At 48.6% G+C, this 14,026-nt stretch overlaps 5 protein-coding genes across 5 annotated transcripts; 2 read left to right on the top strand and 3 right to left on the bottom strand.

The window, feature by feature from the left end:
- Window positions 1-1,574: 1,574 nt before the first annotated feature.
- Window positions 1,575-3,432, top strand: FPRO_11897 (uncharacterized protein; the record flags this gene model as incomplete). Its single annotated transcript, XM_031221421.1, has 5 exons — window positions 1,575-1,621; window positions 1,684-1,975; window positions 2,053-2,375; window positions 2,425-2,938; window positions 2,989-3,432. The coding sequence occupies 5 exons, from the start codon at window positions 1,575-1,577 to the stop codon at window positions 3,430-3,432; spliced, it is 1,620 nt and encodes a 539-aa protein (XP_031086982.1).
- Window positions 3,433-3,822: 390 nt separating this feature from the next.
- On the bottom strand, window positions 3,823-6,194 carry FPRO_11898 (putative carnitine O-acetyltransferase precursor; the record flags this gene model as incomplete). Its single annotated transcript, XM_031221422.1, has 4 exons — window positions 3,823-3,949; window positions 4,007-5,669; window positions 5,735-5,792; window positions 6,126-6,194. The coding sequence occupies 4 exons, from the start codon at window positions 6,192-6,194 to the stop codon at window positions 3,823-3,825; spliced, it is 1,917 nt and encodes a 638-aa protein (XP_031086983.1).
- A 1,534-nt stretch (window positions 6,195-7,728) lies between these two features.
- FPRO_11899 (uncharacterized protein) lies at window positions 7,729-9,906 on the bottom strand (the record flags this gene model as incomplete). Its single annotated transcript, XM_031221423.1, has 4 exons — window positions 7,729-9,153; window positions 9,201-9,619; window positions 9,668-9,736; window positions 9,795-9,906. 4 exons carry the CDS (start codon window positions 9,904-9,906, stop codon window positions 7,729-7,731), a joined length of 2,025 nt encoding a protein of 674 aa, XP_031086984.1.
- Window positions 9,907-10,790: 884 nt separating this feature from the next.
- Window positions 10,791-11,892, top strand: FPRO_11900 (putative electron transfer flavoprotein alpha chain precursor; the record flags this gene model as incomplete). The annotated part of the gene is made up of 2 exons (XM_031221424.1): window positions 10,791-11,087; window positions 11,146-11,892. 2 exons carry the CDS (start codon window positions 10,791-10,793, stop codon window positions 11,890-11,892), a joined length of 1,044 nt encoding a protein of 347 aa, XP_031086985.1.
- Window positions 11,893-11,964: 72 nt separating this feature from the next.
- Window positions 11,965-13,504, bottom strand: FPRO_11901 (uncharacterized protein; the record flags this gene model as incomplete). The annotated part of the gene is made up of 3 exons (XM_031221426.1): window positions 11,965-12,786; window positions 12,837-13,295; window positions 13,352-13,504. The coding sequence occupies 3 exons, from the start codon at window positions 13,502-13,504 to the stop codon at window positions 11,965-11,967; spliced, it is 1,434 nt and encodes a 477-aa protein (XP_031086986.1).
- Window positions 13,505-14,026: the final 522 nt, after the last annotated feature.

Below are 14,026 nucleotides of genomic sequence, written 5' to 3' on the forward strand. Positions count from 1 at the left end.
ACTTTTAGATATAAGGTTAATTAGTTATATACCTAAATATATATATTTAATTAATAGAAGTTAATTTAACTTTTACTAACTAATTTATATAAAAGTTAACCTAATTTCTTTAAACCTTTAGTCTAACCTTATTATTACCTTACCTTTATTTTTATATTAAAAGTAGTATCTATTTTACTATAATAACCCTTTTAGCTATATTAAGAAGCCACTTTTTATATATATTTAAGCCTATAAAAAAAGAAAGTTATCCCCTTAAATTAGACTAGGCTATATTCCTTATTATCTTTATAAATAACTTAAATATATATAAAAAGTGGCTTTTTAATATAGCTAAAAGGGTTATTATAATAAAGGGGGTACTGCTTTTAATATAAGGATAAATATAAGGTAATAGCAGGGTTTTATAAAGGAATTAGGTTAACTTTTATATAAGTTAGTTAGTAAAAGTTAAATTAACCTAAAGTTAATAATAACTAGCTCTATTAATTAAATATATATATAAGGATATATAACTAATTAACCTTATATTTAAGAACAGTTAAAGTAATATTAATAAAGAAGTAGTAATTTAAACTAAAGATAACTATCTTTAATTATGACTTAATTAAGTTAATTTATTATATAGGCTATTTTAGCTTAATTAATTTAAATTAAATTAATAATAAGCTATTAAGTCTAAAAGATATAGAAAAAAGTCTTAAAGAAAGGTTATTTCTTTAAATTAAATTAGGCTGTCTTTTTTACTGCCTTTATAGGCCTAAACTTAAATATATATAAAGAGTAGCTTCTTAATATAGCTAAAAGGGTTATTATAGTAAAGAAGGTGCTACTTTTAATATAAAGTATATCTATAAATAAAGTTCTAAGATAAAGGTAAGGTAATAATAGGGTTTTAGGACTAAAGGTTTAAAGGAATTAAGTTAACTTTTATATAAGTTAGTTAATAAAAGTTAAATTAATCTCTATTAATTAAATATATATATCTAGATATATAACTAATTAACCTTATATTTAAGAGCAGTTAAAGTAATATTAGTAAAAAAGCAGTGGTTTTAACTAGGGATTATATATCTATATTACGATTTCTAGTTTGTAAATATTAGTTTAAGTTGCATAGCTCACCCTAAAGTCGCGCGACAGGTATGGCAGCTCACCTCAGGCATCAACCACAAGCTCCAGAAGGAGGATCCACCCTAGAGGAGCCAAATCCGCAAACTCCCCTTAGTCTGTTGGTACCTATTCAATTGTCTGTTGATTGACTCTCTCTTTGTTGCATAAGTACCTAGCGAAAAGAAACAGCATTGATTCAGTCAATCACTAAGCTTGCTGTTCATTTTCTTGAATTTCTGCGTGGCATTAGCTAGGCACCTAGGTCCTAACTCGAAAGCTACTCGCCGTTCCGTCTTGCGCAATCCTACAAAGCAGCTATCCTGTTGTCTGAGCACGTCGCTGCCACCCGATCAACTATTCTTTCAAGGGCCCAAGCATATCATCACCTTCTTTTGTTTTCAGTAGAACACTTTTAGTCCGGTGCTTCGACCAAATAACAACCCAACAGACGATTGTCCAACATGGCTGCTAATAGTCAGATGCACAACTTGACTACGCTTATCAAGAGGTAAGCTCTTTACGCTCGTTGCGTTGTCAGCCCGAGTGCAGACGCTGATGAAAGCCATCCAGACTTGAAGCTGCAACCTCGCGCCTCGAGGACATCGCTTCTTCGACCGAGCCTCCTTCCGATGCCGCCGTTCTCAACCAGGCGATACCTTCACCTCCGAACCCCTCCTTAGCCGCTCCTCCTCCTCTTCCAGCCGCTTCCGATTCCAAGGCCACTACTCCCGCTACCGCGAAGCCCGAGCCTGCCACCGAGCCGCTGCCAGAATCTATCGAGGAATTTGATGCTTTCCTAAACACTTCCGTCGATAAATATGTGAAGTTGAGCCACCAGCTAGGAGGATTGGTCGCTGAGCAGGTACGCACAACCACCTAAAGGATTATGAATACGCAACACCTTCTACGGGGCAGGGACTAATCATGGTATAATACTAGGCTGCGCTCGTCAAATCTGGTTTCCACGAGCAGCGCAAATTTCTCCTGATTTCCACAAAGGCGAAGAAGCCAAACCTCTCCGGACCTGATCTGCCAGTATATGAGAGCCTCATCAAACCCATAAACGAGGCACTGATGGCTGTTACCGAGCTCAAGGACGCCAACCGTCCTAGCCCTATGTACACGCAACTCAGCACTGTCTCCGATGGTATCATGGTTCTTGCATGGGTTACTATTGACACTCGCCCCTACAAGCACGTGGACGAGTGCCTTGGCTCGGCTCAATTCTTTGGAAACAGAGTACTGAAGGAGCAGAAGGATAAGTAAGTCAACCATCTGGCTTGAGCGGATCACCTTTAACCATAATATCAGGGACCCCAAGCAGATCGAATGGGTTCAGAGCTTCTATCAGATGTTTCGCGATCTTGCCGATTATGTCAAGCAATACTTCCCAACAGGCATACCATGGAATCCGAATGGCCAGCCTGCCCAGGAAGTCCTCAAGTCATTGTCTGCTGGTTCTGGGCCTGCTTCCGCTCCCGCTGCCCCGGCACCTGCTGCTGGTGCTCCTCCACCACCTCCCCCTCCTCCTCCTGGCCCCCCCCCTGTTCTCGACATCAAGACAGATGATGCTCCTGCGCCTGCATCATCTGGTGGATTCGGAGCTGTCTTCTCAGAGCTCAACAAGGGCGATGCTGTCACCAAGGGTCTGCGTAAAGTGGACAAGTCCGAAATGACGCATAAGAATCCGTCTCTTCGCAGTGGCTCAACGGTTTCAAGTGGCCAGAGGGGTAAGAGCCCTGCTCCTGGCAAGAAGCCTAAGCCCGAGAGTATGCGTATCAAGAAGCCAGCCAAGAAGGAACTAGAGGGCAATAAATGGACTATTGTATGTTCTGTGAGCGAAAAGTATGGTAGTATGTTGCTAAGTTTTACCAGGAAAACTATGAGAAGGAGGCTGAGCCAATTGAGATCGAGGCTTCGCTTACCCACTCGGTTCTCATCAGCCGTTGCAACAACACCACCATCATTGTCAGGGGCAAGGCCAACCAGGTCACAGTCGAGAATTCCACCCGTCTGTCCTTGATCGTTGATACCCTTGTTTCGACAGTCGATGTTGTCAAAGCCAACAACTTTGCTCTTCAGGTCATGGGCACCATCCCAACTGTCATGTTGGATCAGGTCGACAGTGCCCAGATCTACTTCAGCAAGGAGAGTATAGGAACCAAGGTTTTCACCAGTAAATCAGCAGGTGTCAACCTCAACGTTATTTCTGGCGAAGATGATGACTATAAGGAGGTGCCCCTACCCTCGCAAATCTGCTCCTATTACGACGAGTCCAAGGGAGACTTGGTCAACGAAATTGTGGCCCATGCCGGCTAAAGCAGATGGTATATACCTTGGATCCGCATATGTAGGAGTAGGACAGATAGGATATTCCGAACAATTTTCTGTGGTGTAGTTATTTGGGCCCGTACCACATATATAGACGCGTAATGGCAACTAACACTGGGAGTGAATGGCGCCTCTTTTAGAATTTTGGAACTTTTATCCATCATTGTTTTGGCTGTGTAACCTATGCTGCCTTTGCTAAAAACATGTCGCTCTGATATCTAGTGCCATCTATATATGACAGCGCACAAAAAGACGGTCAAGTCTAGAGTACATTGTCCAAAAAGTAAAAACGCCGTTGATCTGAACCGCGACAGTATGCCAATCCATCCAACAGCAAGAGACTCCTTCTGCCTGAGAAATATGTTGTTGTGAGTATATTTACAATTTAGCCTTGGGGGCCTCAAGAGTAGGTGTGAGCAGATCTCGCATATCGTTAGCTGCCTCGTTGAGGTAGTAGCTCATGCGGTCGCTGCCCAGACCCTTGGAAACGACATTGAAGTTGAGACTATCGCCATGTTAGTAAACTCCTTTCTCCATTGGGAATTTGGGGGGCAATATATACCTGTTCTCGTTGATCATGTATGCGATACCAAAACCAGCATCGATGACCTGGCTCCAACCGTAACCATTGAAGAACTCTGAGCTAAGCTGAGAGGTGGACAAGTGCCATGAGCTGGAGTAGCTGTATGCGGGATCCTGATAGATGGCAGGGACCTCTTGGCCGGGCTCGAGAAGCTTCTTAAGACCGAAGAGATGTCGATCAACTCCCTTGCCATCTGAGGCAGCGGTGATGTATTCAACGTGGGCATTGATGGCTTTGCGGAAGAGATCCACGCGTGTCTTTTCGTCAATGGAGGAATCAGACATGGACTTGACCCAGGCAACAGAGTCGTCAGAGACAGTTCGGCATGTCTCAGTACGTCCAAGTTGGAAGCGTCGGACAGCAGCAGACTCATAAGTAGGTCGACTCTTGCCATACATCTTGTAGTAGGCGAGCTGGATAACCATCTGAACGTAAGCATCAGGAGAGCACTTGAACTTCTTGATGAGACCCTTTCCGTAACCCTGATAGGCCTGAACGGCAAGCTGGTGCTTGCTGATGACATCGTTGAAGTCCTTGGTCGCGCGATCAATTTCGCTCTGTACTTCTTTTGTGATGTCGAACTTGACGACCTGTGGTTCAGGCAAGTTGGATCGGATGCTGGGATCTGAGAAATCGAGCTTGTTTCCAAAGATGAGGTCGTTGACGTAGTCGTTGAGGCGATGGGTGGGAGTACCGTCCATCATGGAGTGCTCACCCATGAAGCCAGAAGTGCCATTGTCGTTAACAATGAACTGCAAAGGCTTGTCGTACCAGCGGTTAGCACCATCGCCGTGCCAGTATTGGTGAGCACGCTCCTCGAGTGTGACTGGAGCCGCATCGTCGAGGCAAACCACGAAAGATGACGACTCAATAGCCTCCAGAGCGTCCTTGTTCTTGGGGCTGGCCTTGAGCAAAATGTCACGAGCGTCAGTCCAGACATCTCTGTTCTCTGAGGTGAGAGCGCCAACGGCAGGAACGCGTTGGGCAAGCTCATAGACACGCTTGAATTGCTGCTCAAGCTCTGACGTGTTGAGCTGCTTTCCATTAACCTCGTGTTGGATCTTGAAGAATTGATTCTTGCGAATAACAATAATGTGCTTGTTTTCCTCGGCTGGGAACTTGACAGGGTAGTCGGCTGGCTTAGCCGCAACACGGGAAGCGTTGAACATCCACTTGTAGCTGTCCATGCAGATAGGCAACTTCTTCATGTACTCTGGCTCAAGGGTGCCTGCGTCAACCTGCTTCTTGAACTCGAGGGCAGATGTTGTGATGGCAGCAGCTCGCTTCGCGGGGTCTCTTCTTCGTCGATCGTCCCGGTGAGAGTAGAAGTAACTGACGTAGGGGACGACGGGATCGCGGTATGAGAGATAGGCCGCATCGTTCCACCACTCGTAAATCCAGTTCTTGGTGTTGGGGTCCTCGCGCTTGGCCATCAACTTCTCCTGAAGCTTGGAGCCAACACCACCAGGGCGGATAAACTCCTCGACGGCCTTCTTGCTTGCCTCGTACTCGCTGGCAGATAGGAGGGGGTGGAGCGACTTGAGATAACGCTTCGCAGTCTCCTCGAGTGTTGGGACGGGCAATTTAGGAAGGGAGTCTTGCCATCGCAGCATGGGTCCCTTGGAGTGGTTCTCAACATAGCCTACTCGTAATTTGCATCAGCACGTTGGGTCCGAAAGGTTCAGGTTTGCGGAGGATAGCGCATACCTGAGGAGGCGGCGGAGCTGTTGGCTCGCTTTGTGGGTGCCATGATGAAAGTTTGCGCCTGTTTCTCAGATTGTCAGATACGTTTATCGGTCAGAGTAGGCGCGTTTCATGGTGAAATGGGCCAAGACGATCGACTTGAGTGGAAGAGCAACTGTGATGCCTGTTGATCCGTCTATCATGGATCCGGGCGAGTGGAGCATTCAATCACAAGCAAGCAAGCAATCCTAGGACCCTAGCCTGCCGCCCGCCAATGACTCGACATCCATCCATGAGCGAGAAGTGAGAGGAGGAGAGGATAGGATAGGATAGGATAGCCGATGGACTGCCATGCCTCTTCTCTTTGTCGACCACATTTGACGATGCCTTATAACGAGCGAAGGGGTTGACTTACAGCGCGTGTCTTGGTGAGGTTACGGAAGCTGTTCCTAAGGGCGGGCGAGCGGGCTGAAGTCAACAACATGGCCAACGCGAAAGACAAGCGATCAAAGAAGAAGAGTAGGAAACGTCAAGACGACAGCCGAAAAGAGTTGGGGTAGATATGTATGTATGTATGTATGTATGCGACAAATATTGTCGGGGCTCTATATTGGAACAGCAATAGTGCCGGTTTCGCACAAGACGCTTATTGCTCTGGCCTCGGCTCAGAAGACGGCAAGCTTCCAGAATGGAGTCGATCGTGGAGTAGGGGACAAGGGTCACCAGATTAGACTGGATTGGATGGTATGGTATGGTATGGGATGGACAGACGCAATGATATCAGCCCGGCACGAGACTTGTTATGGAGTAGTTAGTTAATACGACGCTTGCTTGTGACCGAGACGTCACCCGGGCCCCTCAAAAGCCTTGGGCCGAGGTACGAACTTTCAAGGGCCGACGGGTGGGACTGAGGTGGCCTGCCCGGGGCTGGGGATGCCTTTTCCAGCCAATCATGTCGTGCATGCATCTGATGGATCCACCATCTCCGAGGCAATCACTTGAGCCTCTTTACTCCAACCTGACCGACTGGTAGTATTCAGGTGTAAGGTGGCTAAGCAGGCATCGTCGGTCCCAACTACAAGGGTTAGACAAAGTCGAAGCATTTTTCTATCAGAAGGTAGTCAGCTTATTATGCTCTATTGTAATTGCTCGCATGGATGCCTCCAGTCATTATTCAAAACTAGTCCACCAATTTTAACTACGGAGTTCACCACAGTGCCATAAGAAAACAATAGTTAACATGTCAAAACCTGGATCTAGGGTACCCCAGTTTTCCCTGATCGTGGGGAAGTGGAGAGAGCTCATCTCCAGCTGATGTTACTTGTTCCCTTGGCCCATTGGCATCTTCCAAACCCTTAAATCGCCATTTGGAGGGAGTATTGGGAATTTGATCTATTACACTTTACCTTATATACTGTCTCTTTCCCGTTTACCCGACCATCGATGTGGTCTGTCATTCACAATGTGAACTATCTCAATGCATTGTTGCAAACAGCAAAACCCAACATACACAGTGGAATATGAGAGCCATGGATTACAAAATGAAAGAGAGAGAGAGGGAGGGAGATAGGCAGAGAACATAACAGCTAATATAAAACATTCCAATTCGCCAATTTACAACCCAACCGTTCATTGACCAAATAATTTCTGCTGCGACAAACCCACCAAAGCATCTATACCATGTACTAGTACACCATCCTCAGAAGACGAGATTAACTTGCAGGCCTTGTGTCCATCAGTGGCCAAGTTGTTTTTTGAAGAATCTCCCAAGTTGTCTCAAGTCAGGGGCTGTAGAGACCCTCAAGAAGGCTACGCTTCAATCTCACCCGTCACAATTGTACCAGCATCGCGTAGAGGCAGCTCATATTAAGTGACAGAAAGTGGCACAGCTTGAGATCGGCGATGATCCCGGCACTTCAATTCCTTATACCAACCAGACGCCGTGACTTTAATTCCAAGTGTCCAAACAGTGCTTTCCCCTAATCAGAGCTCACGCTACCCAGTCTCAATTCTATCCATCATGCCTCATAGCTCTTGATTTGGGCATCACTGCTGGGAGGTGGGACAGCCTGGGCGCCTGGGACAGCCTGGAAGCTCAACCGGTCTCCTTCGCTCATAGCTTCTTGTGCAAGTCGTACGCCTCGTTCGCCTCCAACAGCCGCGGCAGCCTTCAGGCCCTCCTGCACTTCTCGAACCCTACGTCGGAAGGTCAATCGATCGAGGAACAATTGCTGTCTTGCCCGTTCAAGCTCTCGACGCTCCGCCCGCAGGACGGCCTCCATCTCGTCGAAATACTTGAGCTTCAATTCAAGCTTTTGTAGCGTCACATTTGAAGCAGCGGAAACTAGGCGAGTCATCTCGCGTTCTTCATGAGAGGCAAATCCGGCAGCCCTAGCCCCTATCGAAGCCAGAGGAATGGATGCAAGCGCGTTTGTCTTTGTGGTGGTGGTGGTAGTCGTAGTTGTGGTTGTAGTCATCGTGGTCTCTTGTCGGAGGTCGATATCCATAGAGTCACTCTTGGCTTTGTTGTCACCGTTGGCCTGGGAATCGTCATCGGCTTTGTCACCGTCGAGCTGCTTGCGGAGCTTGCGCTTGAGCTCTTCGGCGGATTTGCTTGCGGCCGCTGCTGTACTGGCTGGGTCTGCCAAGCTAGCAAGGAAACCGACGACAGACATGACGGGGTTATCAACTTGGCTGAAGGGAAGCTGTCCTTGTTGGGGACCAAGGAGAGACAGGCCAGTCGGGGCACTGATGGGAGCCTCAGAGTCCAGATACTTTTCCTCAATATCCAGCTGAAGGAATTGGAGAACACACTCTTCCCGTGTGCGGGTACCCACATGCTCTGCAATCTCACCCCAATCGTCGTCGAATCGCTCGAGGCCTTCAAGGAGTCGCAGGATCTCGGCATCCGTCCAGGGAGCATCGCGGTCCAAGGTCGATGTGTAGGTGGGGTTCTCCATCTTGACATACATGTTGCTGTTATGATTGGCGGGGAGACGACCCTCGGTGAAACAGTTAGGACAAAGGTCATATTTAGCCTTGGGGTTAGCATCTGTATGGTTGCTGTGATAGTATATCCGAGTGCAATCGTTGCCGCACTGGTGGCAATGGACCTTCGCAATGGGGGTCTTAGTGGCATCATCGGCACCAGCTGCGCCATTGGTGGCTGGCGTCTCACCGTTGGTCTTGCCCTCAGTCTTGTTAATGAGGGTGTTCTTGGCATTGGCCTCGTAAATGTTTCGTCCAATTTCAAGGTTCTGCTCCCCTTTAGCGGGAGCAGCAGCAGCAGCCTTTTGGTCGGTATCTTGGCTCTTCTTGCCTTCCAGAACCACAGGGTCGGCAGAGGGTTGCCAAGCCTGTAGGCCTCGGGGAGTATCGCATATGATCTTGAAATGGCCAGTGAAGGGTGGTCCAACGTGTGATGGGCGTTGCTCGGCGTCAACCTACTGGATGTCAGAAAACCTAAAAATGTAGTGATAAGGCTCCTTACCTGATAGTTGATCAAGCCCCATTGCTCCAAGAAGGCATGAACGCGCATGATAGCGCAAACATCGCCAGCCAAGTTCCTGCGGCAGGCTGTGACTGTCAGATATTCAACAGGGTTGAGGCGATATGTGTTGATCATAAAATCGCGATAATCCTTGTAGACAGCTGGTGTTTTGCTCCGGTTCCGGTTGTTGAAGAACTCGGCCATAGCTTTACGCTCGATTTCGTGAATAGCATTCATGTCGAACCAGGTACTGTAGCTGGGAAGGACAATCGCGTGAGTCTGCGCGATGAGATGGTCGCGAGCAGCCGACTCAACGACCTCCTTTGACTTGGATTCTTGACCTTCTGTAGCGGCCACTCCGCCCTCCTTCGTCTTGGTATCATCAGCAGGCGCATCGTTCATCTCCTCATCGCCTCGAGCTGGATGTCTCAGTAAATATTGCATCATAATTCAAACAGTCTGGTTACCTGGCGCAGGAGTTGTACTATCCTGTTTGATGTTTGACTCAGTGGCCAATCCCTCGGACATCTGGATGTCTATTTCCCGTGAGCAACGTGTTTAATCGAGGGAGCAGCAATCGCAATGCGCACTTACCTTCGCTGTCGCCTGCACCTGACTCTGGCTGCAGGGGAGGTTGGGCGAGGATAGGGTTGCTGTTGGGCGACGCACCGTTGCCAGGCGAGCCATATGTAGCAGAGTCGTCCATCTTTATGGTTATCGCGATCAGACCGCGAGCGGTAGTTCAGGACGGCGAATCAATCGAGCGCGCACAATCAGATTATTGTTCGATATTTGGCGAACAGTATTATCACAAAATAGAGAGATGACTGTTCGTACGTCGTCGAGAATTCGATGTCGCTAGCGTCGTGATGTTGATGGAGTCTGGCGATGAAATGGGTCGCGTCTTGGAGAAATTTTGGCGCGAATTGACTGGCCTCAGCTTCGTGACATCTTGACGCGCAGTTCCAGGGGGGAAAAGCTGCATCACGTGATATTTGTATTAGCTAAGCATTTTGCACTGGCCCGCTCCGTAGTACCTACCTTAGATAGCTTAATCTTTTAACGAGATCCACATGACAACGATTGATAGTTCAGATGCTTCCTGTTTCTAGAGGCTGCAGCTGTTTTCTATATGCAGCCTTGTCAGGTTTCCCGAGGAGATTATTTTCGTCAATTGGTTTAGTCGTGAGCTTGTCAACGCAGTTCTTAAACGTCCAGACGCAGACTGAGATCCAGCCTATAGCGGTTATCGTTATGGTACCGTCTTACACATTATGACAAACCAGTCTCAGATCAACAGAATGAAGCATCATATAGAGACGCGAATATCTTCTTTAGTTTGAAGACAAATCAATGTAGCTGTTTTATGATACTCAAGCTGTCATGTGAATGGATATCACTTGAGCCGATTCGGCATTTTAATCCACATGCCGTCGGTTCCCGGTCTGGCCGATGGCGGCGGTAGAGCAAGCGGCCTCGACCTCGGGCCGTTAACAACCGTCGCCGACTTGACCTTACCTACATTACTCACTCTTGGACCTGGAGAGGGCAGCTGAATTGCCATCACCACAACCCAACAACACCCTCACGATGCTTCCGACCGCGAAACGAGTGCTGGCACAAAGGGCCACTGGCCTCATGGCGCGCGCGCACGCCTACAGCCTCGGCGCACAACGGCAGCGCCTGCAATCCACATTGGCAATCCTCGAACAGAAGGATGGTGTACTCAACCACAGCTCGTTGAGCGCCTTCACAGCTGCGAAGAAGTTGGGTGGACCAGTACACGGATTTATTGCTGGCAACAACATCAAGTCCGTGGCTGAGGAGATTGCCAAAGCTGAGGGCGTGGAAAAGATTATTGCTGTCGATAACAGTGCATATGAGAAGGTTGGTGGAAAGGTTCATGGATCTAATTGCACGCGCGCAACACTAACTCTCCAACAAGGGTCTCCCCGAGAACTATGCTCCCCTCTTGGTTGAGAATATCAAAAAAGGCGGTTACACACACGTCATCGCAGGCCACACTGCATTCGGCAAGAGTGTCATGCCTCGAGTGGCTGCTCTGCTCGATTCGCAGCAGATATCAGATATCACAGCAATTGAGAACGAGAACACATTCGTCCGTCCCATCTACGCTGGTAACGCGATCGCTACCGTTGAGTCTTCAGACTCTGTCAAGGTCATCACCATTCGAGGAACTGCATTCGCTGCTGGTCCTCTAGAGGGAGGTTCCGCCACCGTCGAGGATGGAGTCGACTCCAAGCCCGAGTCACCTACTGAGTGGGTGTCGGAAGATTTGGCCAAGTCAGACCGACCTGATCTTTCAACTGCAAGCCGCGTCGTGTCCGGAGGCCGTGGTCTCAAGTCCAAGGAGGAGTTCGACAAGGTCATGCTTCCCCTCGCTGATGCCCTTGGTGCTGCTGTCGGTGCCTCTCGTGCTGCTGTTGACAGTGGCTATGCCGATAACAGTCTGCAGGTGGGTCAAACAGGCAAGGTTGTTGCTCCTCAGTTGTACATGGCCGTGGGCATCTCGGGTGCGATTCAGCATCTTGCGGGTATGAAGGACAGCAAGGTCATTGCTGCGATTAACAAGGATCCTGATGCTCCCATCTTCCAGGTTGCCGATGTTGGTCTGGTTGGTGACTTATTCGAAAAGGTACCTGAGCTGACTGAGAAGGTCAAGAGCTCCTAAGCATCTAGATGTACGGGGTGTGAAGTACAGAGTGATGTAATATACAAACAGTTAAAGTGCCCGTTTCTGGTATCATTCGAGGACAGCCAACATTTCATCCGTGCTTGTGAATTTCTCTCTCTCTTTTCCATTCTTTTGCCCACGCTCTCGTTCTGCGCGGTCAATATGTCTCCAGTCGTCCCAAGCAACGGCTCGACATGTTGATGGCCCAGCATCGTGTCTCAGGCCCTCCCACCCTGTCACACTGTCATGATTTGAAGCATTGAGGAAGCGACCGCCTGATAGCCAGTCATGAATAATCGCCTCACCTGTCGTGAAGGCGTCCTGCATAGTTGATGCGATCACTCCAGTCGGGCCGTTCTTGACCCAACCGGCGCAGTATACTCCGGGGACCCTCTCATTGTGAGCACTCCCAGCATGTGTATCAGAAACCATCCTCGTCACTCTACCAAGGCCGTCGTTGTCGACGACGCCGCGACGATCATCAAATTGAATACCAATTTCAGCAAACCCAGGCAGAGCTACGGATTTGTATCCAACTGAGCGGAAGACAACATCAGATGGCAGGATAGCGGTCTTGCCAGTGGCTTTGACAGATGACTTGGGGTCAAATGGTGCTGCGAGTTCTGTAATGTCGAATTCAGTACTTGCCACCTTGGACGGAGCATCCTGGTTTCCGAGAAAATGCTTTGGTGAGAGACAGCTATCCAGAGACCATGACTTGGAGGCTGTTTCGTTGGGGGTTGATGAGCCCTTCAACAGGACTTCCATGAGCCGTTTTGAGGCACGTGGCAAAGACTTTAGATCCTCGGGAACGAGGGATCGATTGAAGGGTAAAAACCCCACGTCTCTTAGTTTCATGAGTTCCCGCACCTCTTTGATGGTGAATGAAGCCTGTCATGTGTTAGAGCTGTGATGATTGAGCCATCAATAGCGAGACCTACCTGCATCGGCCCTCTTCTTCCTACTACATGGACTCTCTTGACTCTGCTTCTCGACAGCGTCTCAAGCGCCTTCTCTGTAATGTCTGTTTTTCTGAGAACGTCGATGTCTTCCAAAAGCATTCGTGCAACATCGAGAGCAACGTTTCCCTGGCCGATAACAACAGCCTCCTCGGCTTGTGAGAGGTCCAGGTCTAAGCCCGAACATCCAGGAAGACCGTTGTACCATCCTACAACTTCACGAGCTGAGTGAATACCGCTGAGGGTCGATTCGCCTGGGATACCGAGCTTTTTGTCTTGGGATGCTCCATATGCGAAAAGAACAGCATCGTAGTGCCGCATTAGCTTATGCAACTCTACTGTACAATGCTTCAAGGAGTTGCCAGGATGGCCAATAGAAACGTTACCAATGAATGTGAAATTGGGCTGCGATGCAATTTCATCAAACTTATCTTGGCAATTCTGTTGTTGTGTGAGCGAGTATCCTAGTCTACTAGTTATTCTATAGGGTAACCCACCTTGACCTCTGGATGATCTGGAGCAACGCCATGACGAACCAGACCGAACGGTACGGGAAGACTCTCATACATGTCAACTTTCACTCCTGACACTTTCGCCATTACTCGGTAGGCAGTATAGAAACCGGCGGGTCCGGATCCTACTACTGCCATGCGAAATGGCGCATTCGGAGATCGAGAAGTGTGCTGAAGCGTAGAGGAGAAACATTGAGCAGGAATTACGTTGAAAACCCGAGGCACTGTATTGAGGCGACGGCAGCGCCGTGCTATTAAGCACATCATCATTCGCGGCTGGTGATGATGATTCTATACTGTACCTAAATAGCCAGAGAACGAGTTCACCCAAGGAACAACGGGTCTATCGCCGACCGGTCTTGGCTGGGGTCCGACCTCGATGCGGCGTCGACTTGCAGAATGCGGCAGCGCAGACGTCACGTTGCCGTGCCAACACGGCCCGCTCCATGTACACAAGTTTCGTCAGAGACATACATGCGACACCATTGTTCTCAACAAGACCCCCCCTCGGCCCCCCAGTTTCTCGGATAACAAACAATCTCATTATAACGACTCGCCAGTTGTACGTGATTGAACAACCGTCCATTTCCCGGGCCCCATATCATATTGTCTTCATTCCAGCACGAGGCGCACCCTCAACCAACAATTCACTATCGCGTA

Source organism: Fusarium proliferatum, assembly GCF_900067095.1.
Source record: "Fusarium proliferatum ET1 genome assembly, contig: FPRO_scaffold010, whole genome shotgun sequence".
Taxonomy (NCBI): Eukaryota; Fungi; Ascomycota; class Sordariomycetes; order Hypocreales; family Nectriaceae; genus Fusarium; species Fusarium proliferatum.